This window comes from the organism of the source record quoted next, unplaced genomic scaffold (genome assembly GCF_019419815.1).
Source record: "Pyrus x bretschneideri cultivar Hongxiangsu unplaced genomic scaffold, Pyrus_bretschneideri_v1 Contig6, whole genome shotgun sequence".
Lineage (NCBI taxonomy): Eukaryota > Viridiplantae > Streptophyta > Magnoliopsida > Rosales > Rosaceae > Pyrus > Pyrus x bretschneideri.
The window spans coordinates 7,955,185-7,974,688 of record NW_025999798.1 but is presented as its reverse complement, the minus strand read 5'-3'; the positions used below and the strand labels follow the sequence as shown (position 1 = coordinate 7,974,688).

The following is a 19,504-nucleotide window of genomic DNA, read 5'->3' as shown; positions in this document are numbered from 1 at the left end:
CGACGTGTGATTCAAGATCAAGTTGTCAAGACCCTTGAATCAACTAAATCCCACATCAACATCACCTTTGCCACAGGTCATATGCAAACCTAAAGGTGAAGAGTATCCACGCATTGTTTCAAGCTCAAAACTTGAAGCAATCGGTCAATCGTTCATCTAAGATCAAGTCATCGCGACCCTTGGATTAACAATCTATGCATCTACATCAAATTTGAAGATTGAATCAGAGAAAAATTATAAATAGAGATTGTAACCCTACAAATTTACTTTGTAAATGTGTTCTCGTTTCATTCATTATGGAATTTTTTTGTTTACATCCACAACCAAGCAACTCAAGCCATTTATGCGAGGAGTGGGCCCAAGTTATCGTATCTCAAGAGGAATGTGTCACATAAGCCAAAATATCAACAACAAAGTCTGCTTTTCAATAATATTGCAAAATGAAGTTCACTGAAATATATACAATAACTTCTGAATAGTATGTTAAATGTAAGGAGGTGTCAAGCAGAAGACGATCCTACATTTATGGCATAAATGAGGACCTTCAAATCTCCTTTACTTACCGGTTGGCAAAGCCATCCTTTTGTTTTCATGTTGAGGAAACTATGTGATGTTTTTTCTTTTTTTTGGTGAATTATGTTTGTCATGTTTTTAGGAACAAAAGAAAACAGTTGCTAAAGCCCAACAAGCTAGCAGGGTTCTTGCTTCATGCTTCATGTTTAGTATTTGTCTCACTTGTCTTCAATAGACCCGCCCAATTTAACATATTATCTGTTTGCTTAAGGGCCTAAATTTTTTTGATGCGCTATGGGCTAAACACCCCAAGTATTAGCCCCTCTAGTGATTTTTTAATGCAATTGTCACATAACTACATATATAATTTGTTGATTAATATTTGATTTTTTTTAATACAATTGTCACACATACGTATATAATTTGTTGATCAATATTATTTAAGTCCATAAACACCATATGTGTTGGCACATACGTATATAATTTGTTGATCAATATTATTTAAGTCCATAAACATCATATGTGTTGTCAATTTCTATTATAACACATTAACTGGTAAAAACTTCAAGTTTTCTCGTCAAAATTATTCATTATTGAGTAGAGATTAGTAACGATTAACAAGATCATTTTGCAAGTCAAATTTATCTCCACGCAGGGAGAAGCTTTTTTATCCCAAAATCTACATACGACACCAAAAACACAAAGTGAAACTAACTCTTGCCGAGTGAGACTAATTACACAAGGTTTTGGCTAAATTATTAAGTAGTGTCGCCACCTTACGTGATCTAAGTTTTCGTACCATAAATTTTCTTGTGCAAAAAGTCAAATTTGAAACCTCCTCACTCCTTTGTATAGAAGAATTTCACTAGTGACACAAATGAACATGATGAAAATCTACATGAGGTATTCAAATCTCACTTGGTTTTTATTTTGGACAATGCTAAATTGTCATTAACACACTACTAAAATGATCCAATCTCAATCTCAGCATCCTTGTCAATATTTTTTTATTCTTCTGATTAGTGATAAAGTGACATTTCATTAAACATTACACATGGATACATCGGTTCCAATTGGATTCAATGTTCTGGTGATCAAGAAATTGATTTAGAGTGAATATGCTCAAACAATTGAGTAAACACCTAAACATCTACCACATGCACAAAAAATTACAATGACCATTGATACAAATATGTCACAAGGACAATAGGCGCAACAGATTCGTATTGCGACAACAATGGGTCATCGTAGAAGATCAAGACCACATAAAATCATCGATGGTACACGAGATCTCATTGTGTAGGACGACACATCCATCGGATCAAGTTACCTAAGGTGGTCTTCGCTAAATTTGGAGTCACATGGTGACGAGCTGCTATGTTAGAACTCTTAATGCGGCATAATTAACTAATCTTGTTGCCTCGGGCAGCGTGAAAGCCATATCCCAATGGTCGAGACGACGAGGCTGTCAAATCCAGTCCCCCAATGCAGTTTGAGCGTCAAATCAGGCAGTACATGGTTGCATAGCCACATGACATACGAGTAAGGCCTGGTTTGGTACTGAGGTGATTCTGAAAAACGCTAGTATCAAAAAAAGCTAGGAGCTCTTTTTATGTTTGGTAAACATTCAGCTTCAGCTTTTTTTCACAGTTTTGGGTGAAAAAAAGCCAAAAACAAGAAGCTGCAAAACCCTGCTTTGAAAACCCAGCTTTTTTTCATATCTGTTTTACATAAAAGTTTACCAAACACTATATTACTGCTTTTTTTTTTTTCAAAAGCACTTTTACAAAAAAGTTTACCAAACACTCTGTTGCTCAGCACAGGAGAAGCAGCTTTTTTTCAAAGCACAGTAATACCAAACCAGCCCTAAGTCTTGGGGCAGTATTTGCTGAACGCCAACTGAGCTGAATTCAACAGATATCGCCACCTAAGGCTGTGCAAGTGCCAGATCCTTTTCTCGGGCAATATGACCATCAAAATTCGTCCTCAAGGTGTGCTATATCGAACTTGTCGCATGAAGTAGCTATTGTGTCGATGGGAGGATTCGACCCACCAACGATTACTAAATGTCGCTTCCAAATGGTGGGAAAAAGGGAAGAGATTGGGCAAGGAAGGCGGGCTGAACAAATGAAGAAAAAATGAGAAAAGCTGAAGAAAAAAATTGAACTGGGAAACAGAAGAAGAATGGCCACATGAGATGGAATGGCGGCAAGTGGGGAGAGAGAAGTAGAAGCAGATGGGTGACGGAAGGGAGGAGGACATGCATGCGTAGGGAAAGGGGAAAATGAATTAAAGAGATTGCAAGGTGGGAGGAGAGACAATGGGGCAAAGGGAGAGAAGGAAGGAAGAAACAGAGAGATGGTGTGGTGAGAGAGATGTAGAGTGGAGGCGAGGAGGTTTGCCACTAACCCCAAATCGAAGCAAGGAGTTGGCAACATTGGAACTAGATCTAAGGCTTTCTTTTGTTTCAGGGTTTCACAAGAAATTGGAGAGAGAATGGAGCGTTTCTTTGGTTTATTCAAAAAACCTCGTCAATCTAAAGATTATAAATCCAATTCCGACTAGTTAGATATAATTTCCTCATCCATCTCCTTATGTTTTATTGTTTATCAACATCTATTTTCTTGTCTTCATTGTTTTACAATATCTACTTCTAGATATCATCTGGGTGTATTCCATATCCTAAAATGTCTCTAACTCAACTAGTATAAATGCACCTTTTTAGAGTTCATCTCTGATAACAGAACTATCGCACACTATACTTTTATGTCCTACTTATGTCTCATATATTTGCTTACTGGGGGTTCATCTCTGATAACCTAATTCTCCTATGATTGGGTTCAAGTTAAATGAAAGATATGATCATAGGGTTTGATAGTGGTCGGGCCGATCCATTACCGGTATTGTTTATCATCAAAACTATTCATATTATAAAACAAGGCATAAAAATTATTTCTACAAAAAAAAAAATCAATTAAAACTATGATCGTTTAATCAATCAAATTGTAGCAAATAGATAGATGGTTTGTAATATTTTTGCCAATTTAGACAATATGCTTTATACAATTCAATTTCTAAATATCTATTTTTATTGACTTTTGTAGCAATGATTTTACATAATGTTTTATATATTAATGATTCTGATTATAAGCATGATGTTTCGTGGATGGGCCACAAACAATTTTTTTAGAGACGAGTATCTCTAAAAAAGATAGAAAAGTAAGTGTCACATATATGTGTGCGTGTACCTCAATGATTATTGAGTTTGAAGTGTTTTTCTAATTTGTTGTTATTAATAATTTTCATATTCATTTATGTTCAAGGCGTGTTTTTAGGACCAAGCACATTTTACATGCACCATCGCGATTTATAATTAGTTTAAAATGATTCACAAGATTTCAATTTTTCATACTACACCCCAACGTTTCACATTGAATCACTTTACACATTTTATCAGGTTAGTGAGAAAATGAGAAAGTGGTGCATAAACTACCTCTATAATATAAGTTTGGTTTTTACCTTAGTCACAGCTTCGTGAACCATGCAAAAAGTCAAGACTTCATCAAGATACACACTATTGCATGGTTATTAACACCCTCAAAGTATCGCTTGTATAAAAAAATGTCGAAGCTATTTTAAAAATACATGGTACAATAACATAAACAAACCAGTTGACAAAAGTTACATGATGATGTTTACTACAATGTAGCTCAAAAGTCAGAGGCAAGAAATGCTTAATCGAAACACCAGTAGGCAGTAGCTAGCGTCGATACAAGTAGATGTGGCTAATGGAAGTTCTTGATGAAGTCGTGAATGTGTGTGTTGATTTCATCAGGCTTTTCTTGTTGCAAAAAATGAGCAACTCCTTCCATTACAACTACTTGTTCCAGAAGCGGCGCATATTTCTTGAACCCGCCTTTGTGTATGAAGTCCTTGGCACCGGGAGAGTTATAAACTAGGTCCTGGTCTCCAACAATAAACTTAACCGGAACTTTCACTTGAGCACCAGTCCATGCTGTAGTCAGTTCCCAATTGCTGCATTGTTCATGCACAAGATGTTAATTAAAACAAGAATGATTACTAGATTATCAGCCATACAAAGTTCAAAGAAAATTACGTACAGGTCCAAGTTCCGATAGTAGTTTATGCCGCCGGTGAAGCCCGTCTTCTCAAATTTAGTGGCATAGTAGTTAACCTCATCCTCAGACAACCAACTTGGCAAGACAATAGGAGCATCTGTGGGACGTCCAAATCCTTTGCCTTTAGGCAGGAAAAGTGGACCAGGGTTCCTATATGTTAGAAACTCCTTCAAAATTCTTGTAGTGCCCATCTGAGCAAACTCAGCTTCTATCACTCCTGGCTCCTACAAATATGAGTAATTTGTCTAGTCATAAGAAAAATTGCAATTGATATTATGCGAGTATGGGATTTCGAAATTACAGAGATACTATCTTGTTGTTTTGGTGTTTTGTTTGGGCACAAAAGTCTGTTTTTTGGGCTTCTCTCTGTTTTCCTGTGGTGGTCCATATTTCGGATGTGCATATATTGTAGTTGAGCCTCATTTCTTGTAATTATGTTGTGCTGGTAATGAATTTACCTTTCTCTCCAAAAACAAACAATAGTGTTTTCGAACAAACCCAGTTTGATTATTGATTCAGATTCACAGTCTATGAGAAGAGAACATTCATAGCAATTTCAGCTTATAACAAAGTTGATTATTTTTTTCATAAAGATTTAATGAAATGTATAGCTTAACCAAACTTAATCTTGATGACACAGAGCAGGATTACGTCATAATTATAAAGAAGAATAACGGTTAACTTGGGTTGGTAGAGGATGAGCAAAAACAGACTCAAATATTTGCTTTTGAAAGATAGAAATTGCAATCAAACAATATAGTGAGTCATTGACGCCACATCCTACTTATAAAAATAAAAAAAATAAAAATACTTTGGGATTTAGATTCATTACACAGATGGTCGTTTTCAATCTGTCCAGATGGTGTAGAAAAGTAAGCTCTTTAAAATAATCACTGGAATAGCGTAATAGGCAAATGCAATATGTTGTAGCTTGTAGAGATTAAACTAATAAGCAAAAGCAAGCCTTAAGGTTCAATTAAATTAAAAAATTGAAAGTGAATCTTACTAGTCTTTTCTTTTTTGGTCTAAGTCTTACATTTCTCATTTCATGATATAAGTTAAGGAAAATTTTTTGTAATTCCCATTACCCCCATGAATTGTCCATTAAACCTGTTTCCCTCTAATATTTTAAAAACATGCGAATATGTTTCGTACCATTAAATCCTTCAATGTTTTTGTACATTTTTTTTGGTTTATTCAAATTATTCTAGTGGACAAAGAAAATTGTAAGAAACTTGATGGCACGCTTTAAAACATTAGAAAAGCTTACAACTAAATTGAAAGTCGAGAGGCAATTGAAAGATGATTAAATTGTAAACAAATTTACCATTAGGGACTGATGTTAAGGTTGACCTAAAAATAAAATAAAAACAATAAAAAAAAAATTTCAATAGTAAAGTACAGATAGAATTTCATGGGGCTCAAAAAATCCCAAAAAAAATATATAAAATACCAAACCTGAAATCTGCAAATGTAATAGTCATCGCCATAAACAGCTTGAAGGGACTTGATGATCTTCCTCTGAGGGTTTCGCGGCGAGAACGCCACGCTCAAGCTGACCAAGGCTTTGAGCCGGTCGGGCCGGAACAGGCAGAGGTACCAAGCGATGATGGAGCCCCAGTCGTGGGCCACCACGAACACCTGCTCCTGATCGGGTGCGATGGTGTCCAGGAGCGCCACGAGGTCTCCAACCACGTGGAGGCAGGTGTAGCTGGAGGGGGAGGCGGGGGCGTCAGTGTCGCCGTACCCGCGGAGGTCGGGGGCGACGGTGCGGTAGCCGAGGGCGGAGAGGGCGAGGATTTGGTGGCGCCAGGAGTACCAGAGATCGGGGAAGCCGTGGATGAAGAGGATGAGTGGGCCATGCCCTTTCTCGGCGACGTGCATGTTGATGCCGTTCACTTGGACTGTTCGGTGCTCTATTCCCTCCGACTCCATGATCGTCGATCTCTCTCTCTCTCTCTCTCTCTCTCTCTCTTTTGTAATAGTTATCAGTGAGTGATTAGTGTTTGGGTGTTTTGGTGTCTTTTTATAGAAGGAAAGCAGCAGAAATGGTCTGATAGTAACTGAGAATCTGTAAGAAGATAAGATAGAGAAGGGAGGTAAACTTTCACGTGAAAACAACTAGCTTGCAATATGGAAGATGCTTTCCCTTTTTCTCCATCACTAGAAACAGTTAGTTTCTTTATTTTGAGAATTAACCAACATGATTAGAAATTAAAGTCTAAATAATTAAATACGGACGACACTTAAGGATCCATGTATGTTTTTCGGATCAATCAAAAGCCACAAAATTAGCTAGAACTGAATGCAGAAAGTATGGAAACGCAACTTGTACATTTTCTAACCGAACAATAGATTATGCTATTGCGGAAATACCTACTTGCTCAGAAATATCAGAAGTGCAAGTGTGAGATAATTGCATATAATGACAGAAATTAACATGATAATGTAGGTGATGACAACGACAACGGTGACAAGAGCAATGAGTGTGATAGTGATGGTGATTCCAATAAAGGGGTGTGGTAGTTCGGCTGCCAAGATAACAATACCATAGTGCAAAGTGGCAAGCTAAATATAAACTTTAATTTAGTAATTAAATTAACTCTTGAACTTTTAGGAATAGTAGATACTTCACCATTGTACTCAACATGCATCCATTATTCGGTGTACATTTCTTACATGACAACATGTTAAATGAGTCGATACCATACAGAGATATACAGATAGTTTCCCGAGTTGTATGCAAGTAGAGAATGAAAATGTGAAAATCTGATGGTGCGGAAATATTTATAAATGTTCAAGGAGTAATCATAAAATAAAAATTTATGGTGATAAATAACAAGTCATAAATTATTTTTTTTTTAATAAACGATATTATCTATAATAAAATAAAGGTGGTGAATTTAGTCTCATAATAAGTTAGCAACAATGTGATTTAAATCTACTTTTAATAAAAATCAAACTTAAAATCTTTAATTTATAAATGAAGATAAATACTAAACGGTTTAAAATATAAGGACGAAACCGTCAATATACGGGTTAAATGTGTTTCACGAAATGGCCTCTCTCCCCTCGCTTTTGGAGAATCGGATTATGGGAGTGGGACCCAGAACTCAGAAGATTTATTTTCCTAGCTAATAATTGTTGCACAGAACATCAGAGCCCAGAATCTGCTGTGTACACTGTACACGAAGCAGAGCATGGTTCTTTCTTTTCCTATTTTCACTCATTTTTCTCTTTTTCTCTCATATTTTATTTTTTATCTTAGTGTTTTTGTAAAAAAATTAATATAATATATTAACATGGTTTAATCGTAATTGTTCAAATAAAAATAAAGAGAAAGAGAGAAATTAAGAAATAAGAGAATCCTCCTCCACATGGAACTAAGGTCATATATTACGGAATATGTCAATGATCTCCATCTACTTTGTTTATTTTGATACACACCTTGAGTTTTGAATTTCCTTTATTGGACATTTGTGACACCAATCAACATTAATTAGTCTTTTTGTTAATTCAAAATGATTTATCCTTCTAATTTAGCATTATCTACAATAATTAAGATTTATCTTCAGTTCCTAAAAGTTGTTACATACTTTACTTATCTACCAAAAAAAAAAATTATCTAGAGTATCATCTATGAATATATTTTTTTTAATTATACCAAAATGATGAAATATTCATTTTTATATGGTTTCATAATTGGGTACATTTTAATTTAGAATTGGTACGTTTTCATTTGTCACGGGTACGGTTCCATTTAGCGTGAGTGCTTTTCAATTTGAAAATAAAAATAAATTTAAATTTATTAAACTGACATGTAATTCTAATGCTTGCTCACAAACAAAAGAGAAAGGTAAAAATTATTGTTGAGGTTCACCAGGGGCAACACATAAGAGAGAGACTAACTCTAAAATGATGTGGAAATACCAAATAGATCAAGGAAAACCAAACGCTTTCTCAAGAAGTGAAAAGCAAACCCCACAGTGACTTATCTACTAGAGCAATCAACTATATGCACAATGTTTGGGCCGGAACGCAGTAGGTTGAACATGAATACCCTATTTACAATAACGCAATGAGTTTGAACTTTGAACTAGAACGCAATGAATTGAATACGCAGTACCCTATTTATCAGAGCAATCTACTACATACAAAATTGAGAGTTTTTGAATTTGTCCTCAGCTGTGGCCACGTGTATACTAAGGTGGATGGTGTTGAACCAGGCCTACCTCTTTTTTTTTTCACACCACAAAATATTTGGGCTCTATCAATGAAGCAAAAGGAATAGACTTTGTATCTAAACCCACTATTAAGGCCCACTTAAATAAGTAAATAACTGAAATACCCACAACCTCATCAGCTCAGCGGCGCGTGTGGGCAGCAGTAGCCTCCAGTGATCCCAAACAGCAGGGCCTTGGGATCTTCCACAATGTGTCAAACCAAACACGAATCGGTAGCTCCATGAAACCGACTTATCATTCCCTTATATCCCCTTTCATCATCTGCTCCTTCTGATTGGCAGTTGGCATATGACGTTTTGGTCACATTCCATTGAGCTTGCACATTATTGCCCTGGTCAAAAGATATGCATCACCATTTTTGCGTATTACCCTTACAAGTTTTGGTCACGTTAAGTTATTGAGTGGCATAAAATTTGTGAAGCTATCATGGACAGCTCCACTTTTGAGAAAGTCCTATTAGGGTTTCTCAACCAACAAACAACTTTTTCCATCTGTAGACATCAAAATTTCAGTGAAATGAATGTTGACCAATAATTAAAATTTCAACGCTCACGTATCACATAAATTTTACATGTAGCGTGTGCCTCAACGAAAAATCGAAATAAATTGGAAAAGTCATCAAATATGACACGTGTCAATGCCTGGCAGAAATGATTTATTTCATCTGATTATTTAAATCCAAAAATCAAGTTTTGGAATTCTATAAATAGGAGGCCAAGGCATTCATTTTGGGGGAAAGAAGGAAAGGAAGAGAAGGAGGGAGAAGGAAGAAAGGAAAAAAAGAGGAAGAAAGAAAGAAAGGAAGAAAGGAAGAAGCCTTGAAACTCTAAAGCTCTCAAGCAAATCCCGAAGAATCAAGAAAACACTCTTCGTTCATCGTTCATCATCCGTTCATCCTTTAAGATCAAGCCCCAACGGCCCTTGAAGATTCATTCATCATCCGTTCATCCTTCAAGATCAAGCCCCAACGCCCTTGAAGAACTTCCACCAACTCAAGATCAAGCCCCGACGGCCCTTGAAGAAAGTGTTCATCGCTCATCATCCGTTCATCCTAAGATCAAGCCCCAACGGCCCCTTTGGATCAAGAACCTCAACAAATCCACACATCCAATCAACCTTCAAGATTAAGCCCAGAAGCCCTTGAAGATCCGCTCATCCATCAACCTTCAAGATCAAGCCCCAACGGCCCTTGAAGAACTTCCACCAACTCAAGATCAAGCCCCGACGGCCCTTTGAAGAAAGTGTTCATCGTTCATCATCCGTCCTCCTTCAAGATTAAGCCCAAAAGCCCTTGAAGAACTTCCGTCCTCCTTCAAGATCAAGCCCCAACGGCCCTTGAAGAACTTCCACCAACTCAAGATCAAGCCCCGACGGCCCCTTGAAGAAAGTGTTCATCGTTCATCATCTGTCATTCTTCAAGATCAGGCACAACGCCCCTTGAAGATCCATTCATCAACTGTTCATCCTTAGATCAAGCCCCGACGGCCCTTTGGATCAACAATCCATCCACAAACCTACACCCTACGAAGATAGAATCAGAGGACCAAATTACAAAGAGATTGTAACCCCAAAATCATTAATACAAAATATATATTTTGTACACGTATTCTTGTCGCTTGTTTCAGGAATTTCTCGTGTTTACACCATCACCAAGTGACTAACAGTTAATAGACAAAACAAAAGATAAGAATGAGCAACAACAAACACCAAAAGGAGGATCTAGCTCTCCTCCAAAGGATCAAAGTTCTAACGCCTTTGCAGTTTGCAAAAAACAAAAACGGACAATCAAATCCAACCCCATTTAGCATCCCGCTTAATTAATCCAAAGAAAAGCAATTAGTAAAATATATAGGCTCTCCAAAAGACTAACAATGTAATTAAATTAAGGGAAAATTAAAATCCCCTGCACTTTTCTAATACTCTTTAGATTAAATATTGGTTCTATTTTGAAATTTGATTAGGACGCCTAAATGATAGCCATGTCAGTGTTTTTATATTTATTTAGATTACATGTAATTATTGTATTTTTTTTTAAATTTAAAATGTTAATTATTATCCTTTAAGGTTGATATATTTTTGCATGTGGCCTTTTTTTAGAAAGCCAGTTTCTTCTCCCATGTTTGAGCTGTATGGTTTCTTCTCCCACATTAGAATTCTATGATCCTCATTTTTGTATTTTGAATGGACTTATCGATTTCAATTAGTGTTTGTTTTCACTATTTTACATTAATATCATGTGAGATAATTAGATGTATTCTCTATTTTCGGAGGCTTGAGGCTAGTACGTTCATATAATATACTTAAACGTACCGAATACGTACTAAGAAGATATATAAAGTAACTTACCAAATATGTTTTTTTAAATAAATATAAACGTACCAAAATAATATATAAATGTACCAAATACATACAAAAAAGAAATATGAATGTCACATCCCGGCCCCGCCCGGGCGGGACCGCTTCCCTAACCCGCTCCACCACCGTAGCACGATATTGTCCGCTTTGGGCTTACCATTCCCTCACGGTTTTGTTTTTGGGAACTCATGAGCAACTTCTCAGTGGGTCACCCATCATGGGATTGCTCTAGCCCCCTTCTCGCTTAACTTCGGAGTTCCTACGGAATTCGAAGCCAGTGAGCTCCCAAAAGGTCTCGTGCTATGTAGAAATGGGAATATACATTTAAGGATCACTCCCCTGGGCGATGTGGGATGTTACAATGAACGTATCAAATACGTACCAAGAAAATATATAAAATAACGTACCAAATATGTACTAAAGAGAAATATATGTTTAATCAAGAGGAAATATATATATATATACCAAATATGTTTTTTTTTAAATAAATATAAACGTACTAAATACATATTAAAAAGAAAACAAACATACCAAAAGGTATATTGAATATAATGGCAAGTTGCATTCATGGGTATTTTGAAAGACTTTTTATTGGAATTAAATTCTACAATATTTATCTACAAGATTTTAGGAGTTTTGATGTATTATCTAGGAATTAAAAGGTACATTTATATAATGGCAGTTTGGGTAATTTAAATTATAAAAAATACTACTTATAATCCACGTGGCACCTAAATTGTAAGAAAATGTTTAATCAAAACTCTAAAAGGCATAAATGTTTAATCTCAAAATTTTAAAATCTAGGCATCTATAACATCCCACATCGCCCAGGGGAATGATCCTTAAATGTATATTCTCATCTCTACCTAGCACGAGGCCTTTTGGGAGCTCACTGGCTTCGGGTTCCATAAGAACTCCGAAGTTAAGCGAGAAGGGGGCTAGAGCAATCCCATGATGGGTGACCACTGGGAAGTTGCTCGTGAGTTCCCAAAAACAAAACCGTGCGGGAATGGTAAGCCCAAAGAGGACAATATCGTGCTACGGTGGTGGAGTGGGGGTGGGAAGTGATCCGTCCCGGGGCGGGAAGTGATCCGTCCCGGGTCGGGATGTGACAATTTGGTATTAGAGCCTAACCCTGGCCGTGGTGTGCCGACGAGGACGTTGGGCCCCTAAGGGGGGTGGATTGTGACATCCCACATCGCCCAGGGCAACAATCCTTAAATGTATATTCCCATCCTTACCTAGCACGAGGCCTTTTGGGAGCTCACTGGCTTCGGGTTCCGTAGGAACTCCGAAGTTAAGCGAGAATGGGGCTAGAGCAATCCCATGATGGGTGACCCACTGGGAAGTTGCTGGTTAGTTCCCAAAAACAAAACCGTGAGGGAATGGTAAGCCCAAAACGGATAATATTGTGCTATGGTGGTTCCGCCCTGGGCCAGGATGTGACAATTGGTATTAGAGCCTAACCCTCATCGCGTGTGTGCCGACGAGGACGTCGGGCCCCTAAGGGGGGTGGATTGTAACATCCCACATCGCCCAGGGGAATGATCATTAAATGTATACTCCCATCTCTACCTAGCACGAGGCCTTTTGGGAGCTCACTGGCTTCGGGTTCCATAGGAACTCCGAAGTTAAGCAAGAAGGGGGCTAGAGCAATCCCATGATGGGTGACCACTGGGAAGTTGCTCGTGAGTTCCCAAAAACAAAACCGTGCGGGAATGGTAAGCCCAAAGCGGACAATATCGTGCTACGGTGGTGGAGTGAGGCCGGGAAGTGATCCGTCCCGGGTCGGGATGTGACAGCATCTGTATCAAAAGCCCCTTAAATTAAAGAATTAAATATGTGCATATTAATAAAATTAAATTTTAAAGTGGAGAGATTAAATAAAAATACACATTAAATAACATAAAAATGAATACAAATTTTAATACAAGTACACTTCACAGGATTAAATTAAATATGTAATCTAGTACTATATTTTTTTTTTTTTAACTTTTAATCTTTTGGAAGAACTAAGGTTCAAAAACCCCTTAATTAAATGTAGACACCTGAAATACTAATTAAGTAACCAAATATATAGGCACGGCAGAGGTAGAGTTCCTCTTTTGCTGCTGCTCCATGTTGAGCTCCCTCAGGTTCAGGTAAGGAATGCCCATCTCATCCTTACTCGCCGGAGACATAGTCCCGGCGAGCGGCCAAGACGACGGCCGGGTAGTACTCAGGCAAGGAGCGCACGACCCGCTTCTGCTCTCAGTGATATAAACCGGCCCAGAAATCGATCCCCGGAAGGCTTTGGCCCTGGCCTGGTGTTGGACATCTTCATCGCCGCCGCGGATGGCGGAGACACGGTGGTGGTGGTGGTGGGGTGTCACCTTGTTCCATTTGAAGAAATGCAGAGCGCTTTTCCACCAGCAGTTCTTCTTGGTTTTGTTGTGGTGTGGCTTTTCTTTTGATATGGGCTTTTGGAGCTTGAAGTGTTTGGAGTCTATGGATCTCGTCGTCTCCGGCTTGTGCCTCCTTGCTTCCTCCAAAACCTTCATTTTTTTGACATGAAAAGAAACGGGTCAGATCAAAATTTATTGCAGAGTGAGAGTGTAGAGAGAGAGGAGAGAAGAAAGAAATGGGACCTGAAAGTAGTAGACTTGGGGGTCGAAGCCATAGTCGCTGAAGTGTTGGGGTTGTGGCATCGGAAAGATTGGTGACTTGCTGGACATTTTTCTCTCTGGCTTTTTTGGCTGTTTTTTAAGTGGTTTTGGGGGTTCCTTCTTTGTGTGCAAATTCCAAGTTTTATCGGTATTAAACATTGTGCTAAAATAAAAAAGCGACAACAAATTTAAAAAAAAAAAAAAAATCTCATTTTTCAGATAATCCATGCTTTTCTTAAGTAGAATAAATTAATAGAAGCTAGCTGCTTATGGTCTCACCTTATCATCTTGGAGATCCACTTCATCACACGTTTAGTTTAAAACTTTGATTAATCAATGGAAACCAAATCACGTGACCTCCATACAATCTTTGCTATTTTAATTTAATGCACGCAATTGAAATAAAAATGAAGATTGAAGAGCAAACCCCACTCAACCTTTGTCAAGTAGCTCTCACGACTAATGACATTGAATGATCGACCAAATTGGTCATGTGCTTTTCAACTCCACGCATGTTGCTGCACTTGTTTGGTGAGATCGATATATTTGTGAAATTTGGATGCCAATATATGGTTTATCATTTATTACCATGTGAAGATCTTAGTACAAAAATTTTACGTCCAATTTTTGTACTTTAAGTGAGTGTAATAATCAAACTCTTATCGTGAGTGTACAAGCTAGTACTTTACTATTCAATCCCGCTACCAAAAACAAATTAAATATAACACCATCTACCAAGCATCCTCATTTATGGCATCAATGAGGACCTTCAAATCTCCTTTACTTACCGGTTGACAAAGCCATCTTTTTGTTTTCAAGTTGAGGAAACCATGTGATGTTTTTTCTTTTTATGGTGAATTATGTTTGTCATGTTTTTAGGAACAAAAGAAAATTGTTGCTAATGCCCAACAAGCTAGCAGGGTTCATGCTTCATGCTTCATGCTTCATGCTTCATGTTTAGTATTTGTCTCACTCGTCTTCAATAGGCCCGCCCAGTTTACCATATTATTTGTTTGCTTAAAGGCCTAAAATTCTTTAGTGCGCTCTGGGCCGAACGCCCCCAAGTATTAGCCCCTCTAGGGATTTTTTAATGCAATTGTCACACAACTACGTATATAATTTGTTGATCAATATTGGTTTTTTGAATGCAATTGTCACACAACTACGTGTATAATTTGTTGATCAATATCATATTTAAGTCCATAAACATTATGTGTTATTAATTTCTATTATAACATGTTAACTGGTAAACATTCCAAGAATTATTCATTATTGACTAGAGATTAGTAACGATTAGCAAGATCATTTTGCAAGTCAAATTTATCTCCACGCAGGGAGAAGCTCTTTTGTCCAAAAATCCATATACATCAAAAACACTAAGTGAGACCAACTCTTGTACCATAATATGGTTTGAACCCACACTATCATGCAAGAGCTTAACTCACTTCTACCAATGTGGTAATTGTTAATTGCTAAGGGAAAAGAGAGCGATGGTGATTGAATTTGTATCATAATGCATAGCATAATTGATTTGCATCACTACAGTAAAGCGTTATGGGCCTATTTTCTTAAAAGGTTTAATATCATACTTTATTAGAAAAATTAATGAAAATGATTTGAACATTTTTAAAGTTTTATACTTTATTTTCTGTTGTTGGTTGCTCCACTACCCAAAACTATACAAATCTTATAATAAAAGTAAATAAATGATTGATTGATTGATCATTTTATTCTTTTGGTAAAAATTGATTGATTGATTGATCGATGGATTTTGTGAAAGGGCAGGGAGGGAAATTCCCAGAAGCAGACAAGAAAATGAATCAAATATGAGAAACGTAGGTAGCAAAGCAAGGGCAAGACAGTAATTTCGCTCAATTCCGCGTCAACCCCTCCTTGGCGTCTGAAAATCGAGACAGAATATGGTACTAGACGCGGGTTCTGTGTCTTGCTCTGTTTCTGTAATTAGTAGGAAAATAGAGAGCAGCAGTAACACACATTCCCACTCCATGGTCCATACCCATTACCCACTGAAATGAAACCACCAAGAACCTTCCTCTCACTCTCCCACTCCTCACTTTGCCCCTCTTTATTAATATTCTCCACATCCAATATCTCTCATCTTCTTTCTTTCTATATCTTTCTCTCGGACATTATCAAACACCTTCCCTGCACTCCAACCATGGACCGCTGCCCGCACGCCGACCATCTCGACGCCGCCCCGACTCAGCCCTACAAGGGCTACGAGCTCAGCGGCAAGATCATGCTCAGCGCCATCGTCATCCTCTTCTTCATCGTCATCCTCATGCTCTGCCTCCACCTCTACGCGCGTTGGTACCTCCTGCGCCCCCCTCGCCGCCATGCCCGCCGCAATCGCCGGAACCGCCGCACCCATATCGTCTTTCACGAGGACGCGGCCGCCCTCTCCGCCGTCCCCACCCGCAGCCTCGACGCCTCCATCCTTAATTCCCTCCCTGTATTCGTTTACTCGTCCAAATCGAGTCAAATGGCGCCGTTTCGGCAGCAGCCCATTTTGGAGTGCGCCGTCTGCTTGTCGGAATTCGAGGACGACGAAACGGGGCGTTTGCTTCCCAAGTGTAAGCACAGCTTCCATATCGAGTGTATTGATATGTGGTTCCAATCTCACTCCACGTGTCCCCTCTGCCGGGCCGTCGTGGAACCGGGCCCGGAGTCCGAAACCCGGGCCGACGTGGTTCTGAATGTCTGTGAACCGGACGAGCCGGGTCCGAGCTCCTATTTGTGCTCGGAGTGTTGTAATTCCGAGTCGGCGTCGTCTGGGGAGCGGAGAAAGCCGTCGAACATCGTGATTCCGAGAAGGAACGAGAGTTTTGGGAAGGCGGAGGGCTCGGGATGCGGCGAATCGCCGGCGGGTCAATCATTTAGGTCCCCGATGAGTCGGATGTTGTCGTTTAGGACAATGCTAAATAGGGAAAAACGGAACGGCGGCGTTTCGCCTTCGGGAGGAAACGGGGGGAGTTCCAGTTCGGTAGCGGCGTCGGATATCGAACTCGGTGGACGACAAGGGACCAGCGAGTGCACTCGGAGAGAGTAAAAAATAGTGACGTGGCTGTAATTTTATCGAAATTGGGGGCGGAGACATCCGGCGACTATCTGTTAGTCAGCGTTGACCTAATCGAGGCAAATGTGGAAATTAAATTTATACGTGGCAAGATAGAGCAGCGGTGGAATTCACGCTGTTTTTGGACGTGTATATATAATATTTTTTTCCTTTCCGTTACATTGATGTTTTTTTTTTTCTTGGTATTCGTTTCCTAAATTATAAAAGCTGTTAATTTCTTTATTGAATTTTAATTTTAATCGATTACTTTTTAGAATTTTTATAAATTATCAATTTTTTCTTTGAATCTTATTTTTAATTGATTACCTTTCTGAATTTTTATAAATAGTTAATTTTTCCATTGACGCTAAATTTTTAAATTTTCATCCAAGTATTTTTTATCTATTTTGATCAAGTGGACAAACGACAACTGTATGGGGGAAAAAAGAATGGAAATTGGATAGATGAAAATTAGATGAAAAATCTAAAATCTAACGCCAGGAGGAAATTGGCGTTTTATAAAATTTTAGAGGGTAATCGGCTAATTAACATCTATACAAGTTCAGGAGACAAACCGCCAAATATCTCTTTTTTCTTTCGGTTTTGTCTTGTTTTGTAATTATACAAATCTATTGGTACAAAAATTAGAATGAAAGAAGAATTTTGGGGTGTTTTGGAATTTCAAATGAATGGTGTTGAGTGGGTAACAAATAGAGAAACGATTTGGTTTTGGCAGAAATTTGGCTGTTTCCATTAGGATCTTTCAGAACTCCTTTGTCGTATAATTTTTGGGATTGTTTTGTCACAACCCCATGTTGAATGATGTTTGTGATTATTTTGTCACACTGTCTTATCATTTTTTTCATTACTATGTCTTGGCATTAGGTGTACAATATTTGCATATGTGACTATGTCTCGTAATCAGGTGTATAATTTATGTTTATTTTCCTCACTAAGTATGTATAATAATATATATGTATGTATCTTATTTGGTATGTTAACAAATACCAATCACGTAAAAATGTACTCACAACATGTGCACGATGAAAACTTCAATTTCATATATAAATTTCTCATATTAGCTGGCCATATGAGAATGTCTATTAAATAAAAATTTAAAATTTTGGTTGGTGAAGAAGTAAAACATCTTCTTATGAAAAAGAAACCACGTGGAAAATCATAGAGCCTTCGCAGCCGATGGAGAGGAAAATAATAAATGACAGCTTTGTAAGGCCACCATCACCAGTGGCAGCTGCTGCCGCCCCGCGATGTTATTTGCAACGTGTTATTCACCATTGTTTTTTGCTTGAATATTCTTTTCTTTTTGTTTGACAATATTTCAGGTAAGAACTTGAATTAACTCCGTGACGAGTATTATTGAGGTTTCTTAAAATGATAATTCGAGGGATAAATCAATCTCTTATAAGCATTTACATGATTTGGTCCCTTACGGATGTAGAACTTTATCATCACATTCTTGCAAAAACTTCCTCAAATTTTCATGTTAAATTAGTATTTTATAAAAAAATTTCATAATTATTTTTAAAACGAACGATAATTCATATTTTTTTTTAATAAACGATATTATTTAAACTAAGAGAATTAAGGAGGGTAGGCTTATCTCACAATGGGCTAGCAATAATGTAGTTTGAATTTACATTTGGCTAGAATTAAACCTAAAACCTCTCATTTATAAATGAAGAGTAACATCACTAGACCGTAATACTAAGTAACAATGATAATTCATACATTAGAGTGCATAGATCTAGAAAAAAAGTGTATAAATCACTCACTTTTCTTTAAACCTTAATTTCAACCATAGACAAAAATAGTATGTGGTCAATATTCTAATGAATAAGTTGTTACGTTTCTACCCATAAAGAACGTGTTTCCTTTATATCTAAGCCTCTTAAAACACAAAATCATTCACCTTTACATCTCTATCTTCAACATTAAATTTATGAGTTATCAACTCCAATTTCATTTTTGGTTGTGAATTCTTTGGAAATGGAATGAATTTCTCTTGTATTTTCTTGAAGTAAGATGGATAATATTTCGTTTATTTTCTGGGATCTGTGGATTGATTAAGACTCAGAGGAAATTTCGGTCACAAGTACGCGTCAAAGAAGAAAATGCCTTCTTCACCAAATAAATAAATAATAAATAAATAAAACGAAGAAGAAGAAAAAAATATATGAAACAATTAAAATGGTATTACCCTTATAAACGAGTTTTTTTTTTTAAACTTATTTTAAGTTATATAAAAATATGCAAACTTGATCTTAGCTTAGTTGATTAGATTAGTGTGCTCACCTTTTTGCACTCAAATTCAAATCACCATGGCGCATGTTAGATCAATCCATTGTAAATTATTCTATCAATTTAAAGTGTGAATACTAAAAAAAAGTACCAAAATCCGTATTCGAAAAATAACAGATGAAACGATTTCCAGGTCCCCGAGAGCTCCAAATCAAAACACAACGCAAAAATACATAGGGTTTACTGTTTATGGTTTTGACCTAGTCTCCTAAA

The 19,504-nt window shown here is 37.5% G+C and overlaps 3 protein-coding genes across 4 annotated transcripts; 1 reads left to right on the top strand and 2 right to left on the bottom strand.

Annotated features, from left to right (window-relative positions):
• Positions 1–4,095: 4,095 nt before the first annotated feature.
• Positions 4,096–6,932, bottom strand: LOC103943689 (bifunctional epoxide hydrolase 2). 2 transcript variants are annotated; one of them, XM_009354030.3, is made up of 3 exons: positions 6,111–6,899; positions 4,635–4,876; positions 4,096–4,548 (listed from the first exon to the last, which is right to left on the bottom strand). In XM_009354030.3, exons 1-3 carry the CDS (start codon positions 6,585–6,587, stop codon positions 4,299–4,301), a joined length of 969 nt encoding a protein of 322 aa, XP_009352305.1. In that variant the 5' UTR covers positions 6,588–6,899; the 3' UTR covers positions 4,096–4,298. The 2 variants fall into 2 exon arrangements, with proteins under 2 accessions (XP_009352305.1, XP_048428295.1); XM_048572338.1 differs by lacking the exons at positions 4,096–4,548; positions 4,635–4,876 and adding an exon at positions 4,883–6,005 and having other exon boundaries at positions 6,111–6,932.
• A 6,267-nt stretch (positions 6,933–13,199) lies between these two features.
• On the bottom strand, positions 13,200–14,209 carry LOC103943692. The gene is made up of 2 exons (XM_009354032.3): positions 13,879–14,209; positions 13,200–13,785 (listed from the first exon to the last, which is right to left on the bottom strand). Exons 1-2 carry the CDS (start codon positions 14,122–14,124, stop codon positions 13,312–13,314), a joined length of 720 nt encoding a protein of 239 aa, XP_009352307.2. The 5' UTR covers positions 14,125–14,209; the 3' UTR covers positions 13,200–13,311.
• Positions 14,210–15,875: 1,666 nt separating this feature from the next.
• LOC103943691 (RING-H2 finger protein ATL2-like) lies at positions 15,876–17,220 on the top strand. Its single transcript, XM_009354031.3, has one exon. It carries the CDS (start codon positions 15,929–15,931, stop codon positions 16,964–16,966), a length of 1,038 nt encoding a protein of 345 aa, XP_009352306.1. The 5' UTR covers positions 15,876–15,928; the 3' UTR covers positions 16,967–17,220.
• Positions 17,221–19,504: the final 2,284 nt, after the last annotated feature.